Genomic DNA, 17,416 nt, shown 5'->3' with positions numbered 1-17,416 from the left:
TTAGCCTGTTCCTCCATGATAATACCTCTATTAGCCGCAAAAATCGGCTTTCTCTAGAAGTTACCAACTACATTCCAGTGGTCTAAAATACCGTGTTATGAAATCATTTCATTTTGACTAAAGCGGCACAATTCTACTAAAACGCGGTTTCAAGGTTTTCCTTTGATCTGGGAGAAAAAATAAATGAAAAGAAGGCATCCTTTCATGTTTTATTCGGGCACATCTGAGTTTCCCAACCGCTGTGTTTTACTCCCGGCAGCGAGGGACGTGCGCCAGAGCCAGCGCAGGACCCCCGCACAGGCTGCGCCCCCCGGGGCTGGCATCGGTCCCCGGGCAGCGGTCCTGCACATAAACTGGGCTTCTCCTTCATCATTTCTAACACCCCCCTTCTTGTCTTTAATCGCATCACAGCCACCATCAGAGGAGGAATGCTCCCCGGCAGGACAAAGCGCAGTCTGCAAGACAAACGGACCAGCCGAGCCGATTAGCTAGGGAGGAGCAGCCTAATGCTTGTGCGCTGAAAGCTGCCGGCTCTCGAGGAAGGGGCTGTAAAACCTGGAAACTGCGCTCCCTGGGGAGGAAAAGGGGGCGGGAGGGGAAAATGGCCGGAGCACCGACTTCAAAGCCGCCTTCCCCTGCAGCGTGTGCGTGCAGGGGGCGAGCCGTGATTGAATTAGCACCGCGGTAATGGCAGGGAGCCGTCTGCAGCCCGTGCTCGTTCACGCCTGCCCCGCTTTGGGGGGAGCACCCAACAGGGGACTGGGAACAGGGCCGGGGGGATCCCCCTGCAGCTCCCAGACACGGTGGAGCCACTCCAGGCACCTGTTTGCAAACCAGGTGAAGTTATTCGGCGTTGGGTGCTAATCGGGAGAGATCTCTCACTGCCAGGCCATTTCATCTAATTGCGACCCATTATCTCTTTCTTTGATACGCAATTAGATGCCAATTAACTTGATAAATCCCACTGAAGCGGATGGGGAAGAGAGAAAAAGAAGGGTTGTTTCGGTCTCAACTTATCCCTTGTGCAGACTTCACTTCTTTTACTTGATAGTTGTCCTTTAAATTCCTAACCTCGACTTAATGTTATCTTGTAATGGTATTTATTGGGAACTAACCCTGGTAGTGCTTTGGTATTCAGGTAGGTGAAGTGCTTTAATTCTTATTTCAGCGCTTAGTTACTATTCCTGGGCAATTCTGAGCAACTGCGGAGGTGTCACAAGTCCTCAGGCAATGCGGCTATGGTGTGCATGGGAATTCAAGCGCTACTCCGGTTTCATATAACTTGCATTTACCTTATCTAGGCGCTTTGTCCATTAGTTGCGCAAAGAGCTGAATGAGATTTCCTTGATAAATCGCTTTCATTGCAAAGCGTGTGTTTGCTCCCCCAGTGACTGAATAAGAATATCTGGGCGTGCAGCGTGTGAGCCAGGCGCAGCACGGCCGGGTGAGTCAGTAGCGTTTGCTATTTTGCTATTTATTGGGTGTCAGCCCGCATTGTTCCCGTGGGCAAAGAAGCGACTGGGTGATGGCCCTGTTAGTGTTCACGGGTACTTCAAACAGAACGCATCCATTCCGAAACAATCGATCTCGCTGATGCCTAATTGACTATCTAATAGCACCTATCAGGACATCAAAGGACGCGCTGAATAACCTAGTTAGCATTTCCAAAGGGGAGCAGTGAAGGCTACAAACACCGATCAATTGTCTCACCGGGCAGGGCAGAGCCCCCCGCACTGCCGGGGTTGTCCTGTGGCCCCAGCTGGAGCACAGTATCTGGTCTTCCCGTGCTTCCAGCCGTGTCACCCTCCTTCCTTTCAGTAAACCGCCTTACTCGCCTCTAAAAGGCGAACACGCTGCCCCTGACTCTCCTAGAAAATTGCTGCCTATTTATGCAGCTAAATGCCAATAGAAGGAAAGCTTGGAATCCGAAAATTTGCCCGATTATGCTACAAAACATTTTGTTTGAGAGGGATTGCTTTCATATTTTCCAGTTTCTGGCCATTTTTTTCTTATGCTATTACACAAAATCAGGTGGGACAGTATGTTGATGGACTTAGTATGCCAACACTGTTCTTGGAGAACACAAATAAATACCTCTGCTTCTAATAAGGTGTGAGCTTCTAGTAACTGGTGCAAGAAAAGTGCCAGTGATATATTTTTGATCATGGATATAACTTCAGCGTATCAAGTGACACAAAAGGATTGGGTGAAAGAAAATGTCGCCTATAAGCACCATATTTCGGGGAGGGGGTGGGGGTGGTGTTAACTGGCTGCAGAGGCTCTACCCTCCCAGGACCATCAAAGTTTTTGAGTTTCTCAAGTCGCCACCTCTTCTGATGGGAGCTGCAACACCTCCACCACTTCCCCATCTGTTCAGAGGTTTGTGTTCCACAGATGTATCTGTGGGAGAAAGGAGGGGGATCCTGGAGATTTAAACATCTCATTTAATAGGAAATTCATTTTAAAAACAAAAGTTGCAGTTCTCACTGACTTTCGGCAAACACTGGGACAAGTCAGCTATTTCCCTGTATCCACAGTCAAATGACAAGGGAAACAGCAGCAGCCACAGTTTCTATAAGATGCATAATGTATAAATGCAAAGGCAAGCACTGGTCTCTGGGTATAGCATTGAATAGCTGTCTCATTCGTGGTTTAGTTTTGGCATCAAAGATGAAGTGTCCCTCCCTCGATAATATGTCCTTGGACATTACTGTGTGCCCTAGTGGGGGTGATGTTGGGCACAGGGGTCCAAGGACTGCCCAGCCTGGCAGAGACCTCATCCTGCTGGTGGGGAGGGCCCCTTGAGGGGAGCACACTGCTGGCTGGACAGGGGTGTGCTCAGCTCAGGAGCTGCTGCATCCCTGTGGCTTCCAGGTACTGCTTCCAGACTTGGCTTGCATGAGGCAGTCAAGCTCTGCAGCTATACATGATGTGTTACTAGCAACAACGTTTAGTGGGTGGATTGTGGAGCCTGAGCTTCTCTGTTGTGGTTTGTCCATGTGCGGGCCTATTCAGAAATGGCTGCTCTGAAAAAAGGCTGAGATAACGAGGTCAGTGTTTCATTTGCTTATAAAAAAAAACACGCACATGGACTTGTTCAGGAATAGTTTCTAAACCTGAAAATGATCAAAATCAAGGTACAGATGCTGAACTCTTTTGGAGAGCTTTGGACCTGTGAAGTAGAGACTCACCTGTCTAACTGATGTGTCTAGGAGGTGCTGTGGAGTTTAAACACCCCCTGGAACAGCAATGTTGGATCAGTGGCACTTGCAGGTATGTATTTCTGTGCCAGGGACGGAGTCTGGTCTCCGACTCAGTGTTCAACTGCTTGGGCAATTGCACTGGCTTAGGCAAGTCAGCCAAAATGAGTCTTTGTGCCAGAGGTAACTCAGCATTCATGGGTGGCTGACCCCAGAGAAAAAAAGGCGATCTTGCTGCCAGAGCTGTGCTGCAACAAGTAGAACCTCCCCCAGCCCTGCCCTTAGGGGCTGATGTTGTAAGGGAAGCATAGGGGCAATCCAGCTCCTGGGCCCTGTGGGCTTGGTAAGGTGCCTGCATTGCTCCAGTGCCTGGGCTTTATCGCTCCCCTGGGGCCAGAGCCTAGTGAGGTGGCAGGGGCTGGAGGAGTTGATAATGTGCTGCTCATTCTGATGGCCATCCAGTTACGGGAATGCCTGAAAGGATGAAAAAGGGGTAGCACAAACATGATTTTCTCCTCCGATCTCTCATTGTAAAATGAGGAGTTCTGGCGGGAGCTGGTTTGGTTAGGGTGTGTGACTTATTTACGGACTTATTTTTATAGATAGAGAACTGACATCTGCCCTTATGTCTGGGAGCTGAGTGTTGCTGTGGTTGTAGAAAGACCCAGGATCCTGCTCCATTCCACCCCTGGTGCCCACTGCTTTCAGCTGCACATCCCAGTGGGAACCCCGAAGAGCTCAGAGGAAACTGAGGTCCTGCGAGTGCTTTTGCCCAGGTACACAGGTGGTGACCGCTTCCCCGGTCTGTAGGAGCCCGGTCTTATCCCAGTATCTCCGCTGCCAGTTGGGTCGTGGTTAGTGCGGTCTTTCTGAGCGGCGTGGGTGAAAACGGGACATGGGACAGGACTGGCTGAGCTGTGGAGACACTGCTTTCCCCAGCTGGGCCTTTCATTTCACCGAGGGGAAAGCTCGGATGGGGACGGAGGGGGGCTTTGCGGTGTCCTCCCTGTGTTACAAAGGCATTGCCCTCCTTGGCTAGCGAGGTGTGGATTGGGGACAGCTCGAGGCTGATGAGGTGCGAGCTTCACTGCTCACTGGGTGCTTTGATCGAGAAAGCCCGTGGGAGATCTGGGACATTTTCTGGCTAGACGAGTGGCGCCAAGTCCAAGCTGCGAGGGCCCGCGGCCCTGCTGATCCTACAGCCCAGGTGAGGGTTCAGCCCCGGGGATAGGGACTTCTGGTCAGCGGCCCCCCACAGCTTTTCCCAGGGAGCCCGGCCTCCACGGCTCCCCCAGGGTGACTTTCTTGACGGCGGGGCTGCTAGCCCATGGGGAGTTGCGGTAGCCCCTGGCTCACCGGCCCTGGGCTCGCCCCGGGCCCCGACGGTGCGGGCCGGGCCATCTTGTGGCTGGCTTCGGGTACCTCCGCGCCATGCAGGACCCCGCGGCTGGAAAAGGGAGTGGGTAAAACCCGCTGTTACCGACACCTTCGGTATCTTTAAACGCCCCTTCGTGGGGCTGGGCCTGCCCGTGCCCTGCCCTCCGGGGGAGAGGGGCAGGTTTGCACTTCAAGGGGGTCTCCCCGGCCCCCCCCAGACACGCTGGAGCCAGGGGCTTGCAGACATTTGCCAGACGTGTGAACTTTCCTCCTAGCTGGCAGGCAGCTGTTATCTCTGCTCGATTCCCACTTTGATGTGGGTTCACACTTGCAAACGAGCCCGCCCGGGACCGGAGCGCCCATATAAGAGCGGGCCGAGCCCGGCGGTCCCCTAGCCCCTCTCCGCCATGAGCCAGCCTGAGCTTCCTTTGGCAGAGACCAAGCCCCACGGGGTCAGGCCCCACATTTGCTGCGCGCCGCCTCCCCGCGCCCCGACCTCGCTGGGCAGCAGCCCCCTCCTGGCCAGAGCCGAGCCCCGACGGGGGGGACCGCGGCCGAGCCAGCCCGCGGACAGCGAGCCCTGCGCGGCGGAGCGGGGCGCAGCCAGCCTCCGGGAGCCCAGCGACCCCTGCCCGTCGGAGCCAGGTGGGTGGGGTGGGGGGGGACAGAAGCCGGGGGCAGGGGTGGGATGTGGGGACGGGACTTCTGCTTCCGTTGCTGTGACGGCTCTGCAAGGCAGGGGACGGCGGTGGGGGGACAGAGGCCTCACCGCCGCCCCTCCTTTCCTCTCCGGCAGCCCCCGACGGCGGCTGGCTGAGCGCCGACGAGTCCTCGGGCTACGAGAGCGAGAGCGCGGGTGCGGAGCGCAGCGGCGGGGCGGCGGCACCGGGCGCGACCCGCGGACGGCAGCGGCGGGCGAGGACGGCCTTCACCGCGGAGCAGGTCTGCCGGCTGGAGAAGACCTTCCAGCGCCAGAAGTACCTGGGGGCCTCGGAGCGGAGGAAGCTGGCAGCTGCCCTGCAGCTCTCGGAGATCCAGGTGGGTGTCGGGTCCTCCCCCGCCCCGTCGGGCAGCGCTCGCAGCAGATCCACCTAGGGGTCTTCAGCTGGGTGCGGTCGGGTGGGGCTTCTCGGCAAGGCAAACAGCCGGGCCTCAGTGCACAGCCATCGGAGTGTTTTGTACGTTCTTAAAGCCTCAAAATGATTCACCTGAAACTGCTCGACACGGTCGTGTGTCCCCCCCCCGCCCTCTCCCCGCAGTGCTGTGCCCTCAGTTAACAAGGACATCAGTCCAACCCCGTCAATTAACGCAAAGTAAACATTGCAAAGGCCCACGAGCTACGGTTTTTCATAATTTGTTTGTCTTTTTATTAAGCAAGGTTACTGATCTGTCTCTTCTGCCCCGTGCCTCTTCCCTTCTGTTACTCAGATCAAGACCTGGTTTCAGAACCGGAGGATGAAACTGAAGAGGCAAATCCAGGACCACCAGCACAGCCTCGTGTCTCCTGCTCCGCTCTACAGTTACTCACCGGGAACCCCGCCAGCCCTCCTTCACGAGGAGGGCTTTCCACTGTCTTTCCACTATCCCTTTGCTCCACAGCACCAGAGACTCCTGCCCCTTACCCCGGTGCCTGCTGTGCAGTTCAGCTTCTTTCCCAGATACGATGTATTGCAAAGCACCTACCACTTTATGGCAAATGAGCTGCCGTACTATCATCAGCACTGGCTTCCTCCTCATCCTTCTTTCCATCCAGTTATTCAGAATAAAATGGACAAGAAATGCCATCCTGCATATGCATTATAGTGAAAACAAAAGGGGGCAGACAAAGGGGGAAATTGATGTATGCTCTAATGTATTATGTCCTGCTCAGAATTTCTTGTCTAACTTGGAATCATATGCTTATTATTTTCTAAGTTAAATGTGAATAGTAATAATTTTATATTTGTACTGAATAGTATTAAAATTTATTGGATGTGGTGCCACACAGTCATTTTTGGTTTGATATCCCCCCTTTGAAAAAGGCCTATTTTTTAAATGCAGGTAGTCTACCATCTTCTTTTGATTTCTAGATGTGCTGAAGGATTAGGCACTGTTGAAATGAGTAATTATGCTACAGCCATGATGCACTTGCAGTTCCTGTGCCCACAGCCTTTTTTTTTTTTTTTTTTTGTGCCTACAGCTGCTGTAAGGGAACTGGAGGGAGAAAAACCATGGCAAAAACTCAAAAACTTGCAATTGTCAAATTTCTCACAGTGTAGGATAAACTTATTAAGTTTAGTCTGCAATTGAATGTTAAGAAAGTAGTTTCAATTGCACACCCCCGGTTTCTCATATATATATAAACTGATAAGAGTTACATGTGCAAACTGTTTAAAGGTTGCATTTGTGCAGTGCTCTTTTGTGTAATGGGGAAGAATTTAGATATTTTAATGTATATTACCTGACTTTCCTACACTGATGCTGAGAGGTATATTCTGAGTATTGTGTATTTGGGAGCCTGGACATTGCCGGTTGTATTGTACTGTGCATTTGGTTAAGTGCACCCTGTGAGGCACAACACAGGAGGAAGATGTAGGTGAGTTTCTCTTCTGAATATTAATTTATTGCTTTGCACTTCCACTCCATTTTCCACATGAGAACTTCAGTTGTGTTAACCACAAATGGTAATTAAGCCTATGTGTCTTTAAACAGTGATTAAACAGTTCAAATCTTCACTACAGAGTTTTAAAGTGTTAGAGTTACCAAAACCAGTATCTTGTAAGAGATTTAAGAGCATAATTAGTGTTCTGTTAACAGCCATATTATCTCAATGAGATTTTAATCTGCAAATGTGGCCTTTGATTCACCACTAAATGCTCATTGTAATTGCATATTGAACTTAAAAAAAAATACTTTTTACTTAAAAAAAAATAAATCGATCCTTTTAGGACAAGCAGCATTTAAAGGAAACATCTTTGGTTTTTACTCTAGCAATCCTGAAACTTTTTTTCCTCCCGTGAGGAAAAAGGGGGGTAGTTCTCAGGATCACAGTTTTCGCTTCTCTCTTCAAAGGGGTTAGTTAGCACTCGATCTTTAGACTTTAATTATGTTTCTTTAATTCATTAAACGTTCTTCTAAACGCATTAACTGGGTTGATTGCTGCATTGTAGTCGAAATTTTCCCTTTTCACCTTCTAATTCATTGAGCCTTGAGAGTTTCGATTTAATAGCCTAGGGGCTTCTCACCTGTGAAAGGATGATTTAGAAAGAGAAAAGTTTTCTCAGATTAAACTGCTCTAAATCTTAAGGTTAGACCAGGTTAAGACCTGCAGATTTAACTCCAGCAGGAACCAGGTTGGAGGCAAACCTCTTGGTCATTGGGGAAGTGGTGTCTGGAATTACAGGGTGACAGTGTAGGAATTGTCAGGCTGTTTTCTCTGGCGTGTACAGTCTGCATAGGAAGAGACTGAGAAATTAACACTTTGTCCCTTCAGCAACCTGTATCTCAGCAGAGTTTTGGCGTGGCAGGGAGAAGGAGAGGTGTGGGTGTGTTGGGAGGGGGAATTCCTTTGAATGTCCCCTGCTGCCCCCTTACATCATGGTTAAGGTATGGGTGCTTCTTGACAGCAGGTAGAGAGATAACCCAGCTATGGAATGCTTGGAGATCAGTTTTTACATCAGAGGTTATAAGCAGAACAGGAGCTGTAACAGAAGGTAGGAATGTAGATGTAATTCCTTGTGGTCTCTTATACCACATTATCCCTTGTTGCTACCAAAGATTTGGAATTCTACTTGACTTCCCTCACTCCCAAAACTGGAAGGGGGGGGGGGGGCGGGGGGGATTACTAAGGTATTGCACAAGGTGTTTGTAGGCCATGTTTGTCAACTTTGCACGATCTCTACCTGAAGGTGTTTTTTTTGTTGTTGTTGTTTTTTTAAATAACTGCAAAGTAATTTATTTTTCTCCTGACAAGCAGGTAAGGATGGTCGGGGCAGGGAAGATGTAATCACACCTGCTACAGTTTACACTCAAGCTTTATGTTGATGCAAGGTCTGTTTCTCATTATTCTCTATATGCTTGTTTTTTTCATTCTAGATAAAGCTTGCTGTAGGATTTTTAGGAACAGTCCTGACAGCAAGCCTAACACAAAGCTGCAGCTTAAAATTAGTGAGGCTGCCACATTACACCTGAAGCCATAGAAGTAACAACTGAAACAGTTTTCTTTGAGCATTCCCAGAGACCTGAATTTGTGTACAAGCATTTTTGTCAGATTTAAGTTAAATTGTTTCACACTGATACGAAAAAATGATTATTGTCAATTATTACCTTTAAATATTTTTTAAATGCATAAATGGAGTATTCACAGCCACATAAAAGGGAGACTGTTTTAGGGAAGGTGCAAAATATACAAATAGAAGACAGTATTGGACAACTTGTTCAGCTTTGTTTATAGAGCCATCACCTTTTTATATCATTTTAATTTTAATGCATTTGCTGCAGTTTACAAGACTTTCCTTAAAGACTCACAGATCATTAGAATAGTTACATTCTCAAATTATTATTACATTATTTAATTACTGTGTAAACTTCAGTGTAATCAATGCTTCCAATTTTTCATTGGAGAGCCCCACCTGGTTACAGGTTGTTTTCTGAAAACAAACTTTTGGATAGGAAAAGTTTCAATACAGTAGAGCAAAGACCGTAGGAATAAGGAAAGTTCCAATTCCTTCACTTCCACTCTCAGTATTATTCCTCTAACATTATTCCTCTAACAGATTGTTTTCTCCTCGCAACATTAGAAAAAAATCTAAGTCATCCATATATTTAGTACAAATAAATAAGTATTCTTTAGATATTTGGCAGTTGTTAATGCAGATGGTCTTTGACATTTTTTAAAAGGAAGGAAGATATGGCTGGAACCTCAGTCTTTTATGGTCGTTGGTTAAAGTCATTGCTGGCATTGCGGTAGGATAAGAGAGTCCTGGGCTGGGAGGCAACAGTAAGGCTGGACTTGGCAGAACTGTCTGAGCAGACTGAGACGGAACCGTGGGTAGCAGCAAGGCAGGGCTCGGCACCGCCGGGTGAAGGGGGACACCACGGGTAGCAGAGACGCTGGCGTCCATCCCGTGAGAAGGGCTGGGTGTGACGACATCTGGGTAACAACGATAGGGCAGAAACAAGCCAGAGACCAGAGCTTCCACCCTGGCATCTTGCGTCTCGCGTTTAAACTTCATCCGGCGATTCTGAAACCAGGTTTTTATCTGGGGATTAGAAAGAAAGAGTCAAGAACAAACTCGGTCGCCTCGTTGGGTGATGCGCTCTGAGGCCAGCCCCAGCGGCCGCTTAACGGGATGCCCGGTCCCGGTCCCCTCGGTGCGGCGCTCACCTGGCTCTGGGAGAGGTTGAGCAGGGCGGCCAGGCGCCGCTTCTCGCTGGCGCCGATGTAGCGCTGCTCGCGGAAACTCCGCTCCAGCTCCTGCAGCTGCGCCGCCGAGAACTTGGTGCGGGGCCGCCCGGGCGCGGCAACGCCGCCTCCTCCTCCTCCTCCTCCTCCTCCTCCTTCCTCCGCTTCGGAGCTGCTCCGCTCCGGACCTCCGGGGGCTGCGGGACGGGAGCGGGAGCGGCCCGTCAGGGGGCGGGCACGCAGGCAGCGGCCGCACGTGCAGCTGAGCTTCCCCGACGGCCTCGCGCGCGGCGGCTGTTAGCCCAACGGTCGTTACCTCAGCGGCCGTTACCCCCAACGGTCGTTACCTCGGCGGCCGTTACCCCCAACGGTCGTTACCTCGGCGGTCGTTACCCCCAACGGTCGTTACCTCAGCGGCCCCTAGCCCGGCAGTCCCCGCCCGTCGGGGCGGCCGGCACTCACCGAGGTCCCTTGGGCGGCTGTCCTGGGCGTCGCGGAGGTGGCGGTGAGCAGTCCGGGCCCCGCCGCAGCTGCTCTGTGCCAGCCACTCCACCGAGAAGCGGCCCTTGTCCATGGGCGCCTCTGCCACCGCCCGCCCGCTCGCAGCCTGTGGGGGGGGGGGGTGGTTTGACTCTGGGGGCAAATATTTAAAGCACCTTCCGCGGCGCGGTTTGAAAAGGCCGCGAAGCATCAAATGAGGCCGAGAACAAAGGAGCCCCCGGAGAGGCGCTTTAATGTCCCCTTTCAGGTGATTGTTACATCCGCCTAATCTCGGAGCGCGGCGGTTAGCGGAGCTCAAGGCTGCCTGACCTGGCGCCAAGTTCAGCGCTGAGTCACCCGCCGGCCACGTAGCCGCGGGTAATCGCATCACGCCCTGCGCTCTTCATTCTGCCCCGGCCGGCCTCTCCTCTCTCGGCCAGCCGTGATTTTCCATCTTTATCTCCCTGGTATGAAGGACAATGATGCAGAAGGGGCGGGTAACAAAAGAGGACATAGAGAGACCTCTTTTGGGAGAGCAAACCCCAGGTGTGGAGTTCTGGAGTGTTTGGTCCAAGGTCTGAAAGAATCCAATTGCCTTTCTAGTGACTCGAGGAAGGAATAAGTATTCCTCGAGCTTAGAAATAGGTGAAAATTACGGACAACCACTGGTACTAATACCTTCCACTTAGTCTATAAACACCATACTGCCCTTTGTGAGGTCAGGGTGCGCAGATGTTGTTTGAACTAAGAGTATTTCACTACTGTCCATGAGGCTGAGTGCCGTGATTAGGGCGTTCTTCTGCCTCTGAAGTGTGCGGTACAACTGCTGGTGACATCCCTTGATGTAGTATCGCCTTCTTAAAGAACTTTCCGTGGAAAGAAGGTTTGAAACTAGATTACAGGGCCATTAGCACGGCAATTTGTTAGGTCTTTTGTTAGAAAGCAGGGTAGGAAGTTCTGAATTACCTAATAGGCAGTAGTGTGAGTTAATTCTTATGAATTCATTTAAGACTGGGCAACGAAGTTATGCTTCGTTGCTTCATTCAGGATGTTGGACAGGATGAGAAACAACGAGAAAATGACTAGTTGGCTCGAAATAGATCTGTTCTTGTCTTAAAACATCTTCTCGTTTCCCCACACCCCAAGAAAGAAGTGTGTGCATTTCAAAGTAAACAATTTGATGTTTTTATAAAGTAGATCAAAGAAGAGGAGTGCAAACTCTGCTCAGAGGCAGCCTGTTCAAGGATGATTCAGATAAGAGTGAGAAAAGAATCACGTTTAGGGTCTGAAGTGGGCCTGGGATGGCACAGTCCTTATCCTCTACAAACACAGGCTAACACATTTACAGGTAGTTTCAGTAAACAGTCGCCACTGCTTGAGTTTATACAGCCAGAGATAATGAACTAGCTTTCACGCAGAGCTGAACGTGTTTGGGACATCATGTTAATTCTCAGACTTCAAAGAAAACCATGTCGCGGTGGTGTATTTGCAGTGAGACGGCAAAAGTCAAATAATACTGTCCTTCCAGCTTGTTTTCCTCTGAGGTTGTCTATATTTTCTGAGGCAATAATGTTTTTTCTTTGCTTTTTTCCTCTCATAAAATGTAATAGGATTTACCTGCTCTTTTGTTCAGAGTTCTGAAGCTTGACACACCATGTTAGATGCTGCCTTGAGTATGCGTCATACATAGTCTACGGTTATGAAATCTTTTCTCCTTGTAATAAGTTATCCTGAATGTCCAGCTGAGCAGATTGTTTCTCTTTTTCTAAATCAGCATCAAACTTATAAGAGGTTCCTATGTATTCTGAAGAAATCACTTTGCATAGCTGACGCATTTTACTGAAAATCCCATCTGAATAGAGTGACAGGGATGGTATTTGCATTGTATTCATAGCTTCTAATTCCACCTACAGCAATCTACAACTTTTAAAAACTACTGAGATGCAACTTACTAGTTACATCTGTCCTTCTCAATGAAGAAAAAAAACCACGCAAAGCAAAAAACTCTGAGAAATCTGAACACCTCTTTTCTACATTTACTAGCTAAAAGCAATCTTAAGAAAATAAAGAAAAATAAAGAGAGAAACAGGGAGGAGACTGTTGCTTTGACGACAATCAGAGTTGTAATTCAATGTTCAGAGTGATTTTTCTGTAATGTACCATTTCATATATTTTCATTTAGCTTGGTTCCTAGTCCTACAAACAATTCTATAATTGTAAGCATGGAATAACTCCACTCCCTGAATTAATCATAAGTATAATAACTTACGTGGTTGAATCAATTGATCAGAGAGCTTACTGTCCTGATTAGAATTCTGCACATTAGCCCGGAAAAAATAAACTTTGGAAAAAGGATAAAAGCATAGACAACTTCTTAAGTGAATGGTTACAATGTATTTAGTGTTACAGATAACATCTAATCAGAAAGACCAGTAAAGCATCATTCTTTTATTATGTTATTGTTTCTACTCGTTAATTATTATTGCGTTTATTTTAGCAGAAGAACAGCAAAGGGAGTGCCACTATGATGACAGTTTTTAAATTTGCGTTTTAGTGTTAATATGGGGATTAGCGTTTTCTTTTTGCTCTTGTTGTTTTAATCCTTCTATCATTGATCTTCTTATCACCTGACTAGATTGGAACAATTGGTTTTATAGCATTCAGGAGAAAAGCTTTAGTTTCAAAACTCACAGGAAATCAATACGGTATTTTTTGTAGTAGAGTGATATTTCAGATTCATGCGATGGTAAGGCTGCTGCTGATTCCCCACATTTCTTTTCCATGGTACTGAACCACCTAAGAAAACCTTTCTATAATTTCTCTTTAGGTCCTCTGATGTAGTTTATGTAGTTTGCCTTACTGCTTAAGAGACTAGGAATAGGTGTTTTGACATTGTCCAGCTCTTAATGAACATGTTTTCAGAAGGGGTGGGGGAAATCTCATTTGTTTAATCTGCTGCGAATAAAGACTTTCATTTAAGTCAGAATTGCTCCTCTTTTTTTTTTTTTCCCTGCTGATGATATTTTTTTGCATTTAATGCAATAGTATTATAAAATAATACTAATATTTTTATTTTATAATTGTAAACAGGACAGCATAGACATACCATGCTGCTTTTTGGATAAAATAAAATAAATTGGCAACAATATTTTTGTGTTGGTATAACTGTTAGCAGAAAGCCATGAGCTGACATAAAATTAAAGTGGCTGTTGTGGCTTGCCTATGTTTTAAATGCTGATATATTTATTGTAAACAGAAGTAGATGTCACAATGAGCAAACTTTCCTGTATTGTCGTCTAACTGCACTATAAAAATTGCATAGTGTTCTCCTATGCTATAATTTAGATGTTTAAAACAAAATGTTTTCTGTGACATGATTGTCTGTAAGACATTTCTGCTGTGTTTCCTTCAGCTGTTATTATAGCTTTAGTGTTCTTTTTTATAACTTTTTTTTTTTTTTTTTTTTTTAGATCATTCAACTCTACAGTATTAGAGCAAAACTGAACAGGGACTTCAACAAATGTAGAAGACAGCATATCTGTGGTAAACCCAAGAAAAGTATGTCTAAAATTAATTACATTTTTAAAGGCTAATGTTCATGCATTGAATGTTATTGTGATGGTTTAACAAAGCTACAGAACCTTACTTGAGGCAAACAAAGGATTTCTTCCTTCCATGCTTTTTCCCATGTGTTTCCCCTGTCGAGGAGACCATTTAGGTTTCCAAACTAAAAGTAAACAAAGAGGAGAGTAAAAAAAATCAAGTGGTTTTTTAACAGCCATGAGAGCTAGACCCACTCACTAAAAAGCTGGATGAGCTCTATGACTTGAACAGAGAAAGAAATGGGATGATTCCTTTTAGTACTGAGTACTGTTGTTGCTTTCTATAGATAAATGCTAGTGTCTTTAGAGTCAAAACTATTATTTTTTTCCAGATGGAGACACTAAGGTAAGAAGCATAAATACTTTTTTTAGGTCCTTATTGGTGATACTCAGAGTTGAATTACAGTAGAAATTCAAGTAAATAGTTGTTTTAAAAAGTTGATATCTGTTAAATATCTATGTTCATGTTCCTGTAGAAAGATTTTATGGTAACATGTGATAAAATTGTAGATGCAATTCAATATTAATGACTATAAAGTCCTTCTTAGATGGAGAAAAAAAACCCCACAACTATTTAGACACCCATCCATTAATTAGCTGTTAGCATTCAGTTTTTCAATCAAGTTAAATGTATCTGGTTGCCACTGATCAGTGAAAGATGATCCTTTCCATCTCAATCCAGCTGCTTCCTATGCTCTGAATTTTGTTCATTTTACACTGTTTTGTTATTTCAGGAAACAAAGCTGGCGAAAACCTAATACTTTAGGGAATACAAATATAGCAATAGGGAAGGGAATTTTTCCCCTTTTGCCAGTGGATAACCATCATATCAACTCGTGTCTGTCAGAGCACCTGTTAAATGTTTCGTGAATCACATAGGAAAGCTCTCTGAAACATCCGCTCCATATTTAGGTATGTTCAAAAAAGCAAATAAAAATATTACAGATTATTTATGAGAAGAGAACGTGTACATATGGTATTTTTGTGTATCGCAGAAAGGTGTTTTGAATCTGTGCTTGTTAAAATACTGTTTTAAAAGCAATGTTTATATTTCTCAACTACTTCAAAGTAAAAGCCTGTCTGTTGCAATGGTATAAATATAGAATATTTTTCTTTAGCAAAGCTCTAGAAAGAGGAAATTACAATACTTCATGGATTGATATCTCAGTTTCCAGAGTGACTGTATTTTGTAGGAGTGACATGCAGATGCATGTGTAACTCACTGGTAAATAAGGCACAATTTTTGAAGATTATTTTCAGTTTCATGGCTTCCTCTTTGCCAGCTCTTTTGTATATGCTCTGATTAGGTTAGTTTGGCCCTGCAATATATCACCTACTCTTTGCTCTTGTACTTTATCGAAATGAAGGTCACTTGCTCACACTGTGCAAGACCTTTTATGATGGTGCTGAATTATGTCACCTTGTTGCATTTCACAGTACTCAAAGTACAATATGCTAATGGCTTAAAAGCATGCACTTCCATTTGTTACGTAGTCTCTATATATCTGTGATTTAGCAATAGTTAGGTAACAGTTTAGTTTTAATAGTGCATTTTGCTCCTGAAAGGGGATAGTTTATTATCATTTTCAAGATCCCTGTCGTAGTGGGTAATGTTTTTCTTGTGTAAATGAGTACCGGGAAAAGTACTTCTAATGGAAAAACACTACTTATTTAGAATTAAAATTCAAATAGTGCTTAATCTGAATCTCACCCCCGCCCCCCCCCCCCCCCCCCCAAGTTACTGGGGAAACACACACACACACAGGACAAAAATGCAAGGATATTTGTTTTAAAACTGACCCATCAGAAAATCTGAGCCTGACAGAAGAAATAAGTTGATATGTAATTAACATTTCTTTTTCTCTTTCTGCTTTCCCTTCACTTGCTGTATAGTTTTTCATATCCACATTGGTAAAGCTTGATCCTACAGAAAGGAGGAGGAGTCCTATGGGGGATTTTTCCCCAAATAATTCATAGTACTATGAAGGTTAAACTCAGACTGTATTGTAGTGTATGTGTCTTATGAGGTGGAATTAAGATTTAAATTTTTTTTGTCTGTTTGTTTTAAAAACAAAACAAAACAAAAAAACAAACCATGAGAATGCATATGTGTATCAAAGCTCATTACATTTTGCTAATAGGAGTAATTAGTCATTCCAAGTTCTGAAGAAGGTTATGTTATAGAAACAGGTTGCTTACAAAAACAGGAGAAGACAGAAACGACTAAATGGCCTAAAAGTTTTCCCTCCCAGCAGCAGCTCTCGTCTTTTCATATGCTTCATAAAATCCCAGCCTTTTTTTTTTTTTTACTCCATTTCTGCTTTTGCAAGCCGAGTCTCTCCTGGTTCGCCATGCTGTTTCTAATGGCATTCTCTCTCTGTCTGCATTTCTTAATACATCTGCTTCAACTGTCAGCAGGGGGAGCGCTGAGAACGCGGGAGAAACTTGTTCTGGTCTGGGAAGCAATGGTGGGAAAAGTACTGCCCAGCCCGTGCAGTTTCCAGCTGTAGCATACAGTAGCAGAAGGAAAGTCTTTGGAGAATGCTGAATTCTCAACAGGTTGTCTCTGGACTCTGTGTGAAGTCTGATTATTTTGACCTGGCTTTCTGGGGGGAGTACACTTGGGACTTTTGAAAGTGTGAACAATTTTCAAGAGGAAAAGGGCAGATATAAACCTAATATTTCCATGCAGACACATACTTTTATGCTGCATGTCAACTCCAGCTGTTGAAAGTTGAAAGAGCTCATTAATTAAATTACTACAGCATTTGTTTGATACAGTAAAAAAAACAGATTAGTTCCAAACTGAGATTTTTTTAGGTAGGATGTAGGGGTAAGCTTTTTTCCCTGTGCGAACACACACACATATAATGATTCTTATTTAACTGCACTTATTTGGTGAAAAAGTAAAATTGTCAGAGACAAAATATTTGAAGATTTTTTTATTCTTTTAAACCAAGAATTTTCATCTTTCTGGGTGTCTTTGGTAAGAGTTCACTAAGTGTCAGAAAACTGTCCTGAATTGGTGCAAGGTAAGCAGGAGGAGGGAGAGGAAAGAGGAGGAAGGGCTATGGGACTTCATTTTCACCAGTGATCTGCTCAGTTCTTCATATAGAACCTTTCTTGTTTAGAGGTAGTAATGATTTCTTGGTACCTTTAAACAACAAAGGAAAAAAGTTTTATGTGGATGCTAGAATGTAAATTTGAGGTCTTAGCTTTGGTTTCAGTTAAAAATGAAACTAAAAGTTCATGGTACAGTATGTTAGTGATTTTTTTTTTCTTTTCTTAATAGCAAATTACAATACAATACAATAGAAAATTACAAAATACAATACAATAAAATACAGAGCATGATTCCTTATTATTTTCCCACT

At 45.5% G+C, this 17,416-nt stretch overlaps 2 protein-coding genes across 2 annotated transcripts in view; one reads left to right on the top strand and one right to left on the bottom strand.

Annotated features, from left to right (window-relative positions):
• The first annotated feature begins 997 nt into the window (after positions 1-997).
• Positions 998-17,416, top strand: part of LOC310902762 (uncharacterized protein) — a 63,428-nt gene continuing 47,009 nt past the window's right edge. The window contains exons 1-7 of the mRNA XM_083844786.1: positions 998-1,138; positions 3,213-3,273; positions 3,803-3,976; positions 4,853-5,222; positions 5,374-5,615; positions 6,006-8,269; positions 13,911-13,998. Coding sequence (XP_083700912.1) covers positions 4,985-5,222; positions 5,374-5,615; positions 6,006-6,380 — 855 coding nt within the window. The 5' untranslated portion in view covers positions 998-1,138; positions 3,213-3,273; positions 3,803-3,976; positions 4,853-4,984 and the 3' untranslated portion in view covers positions 6,381-8,269; positions 13,911-13,998. The remainder of the gene's footprint in view (positions 1,139-3,212; positions 3,274-3,802; positions 3,977-4,852; positions 5,223-5,373; positions 5,616-6,005; positions 8,270-13,910; positions 13,999-17,416) is intronic.
• Positions 8,550-11,600, bottom strand: LOC310902760 (uncharacterized protein). The gene is made up of 3 exons (XM_083844784.1): positions 10,423-11,600; positions 9,943-10,157; positions 8,550-9,817 (listed from the first exon to the last, which is right to left on the bottom strand). Exons 1-3 carry the CDS (start codon positions 10,826-10,828, stop codon positions 9,449-9,451), a joined length of 990 nt encoding a protein of 329 aa, XP_083700910.1. The 5' UTR covers positions 10,829-11,600; the 3' UTR covers positions 8,550-9,448.

This window comes from Anser anser (genome assembly GCF_964211835.1).
Source record: "Anser anser genome assembly, chromosome: 7".
In the NCBI taxonomy this organism is placed as follows: Eukaryota; Metazoa; Chordata; class Aves; order Anseriformes; family Anatidae; genus Anser; species Anser anser.
Note: the sequence above shows the minus strand (reverse complement) of the source record. Positions and strands in the feature narration are given on the sequence as shown.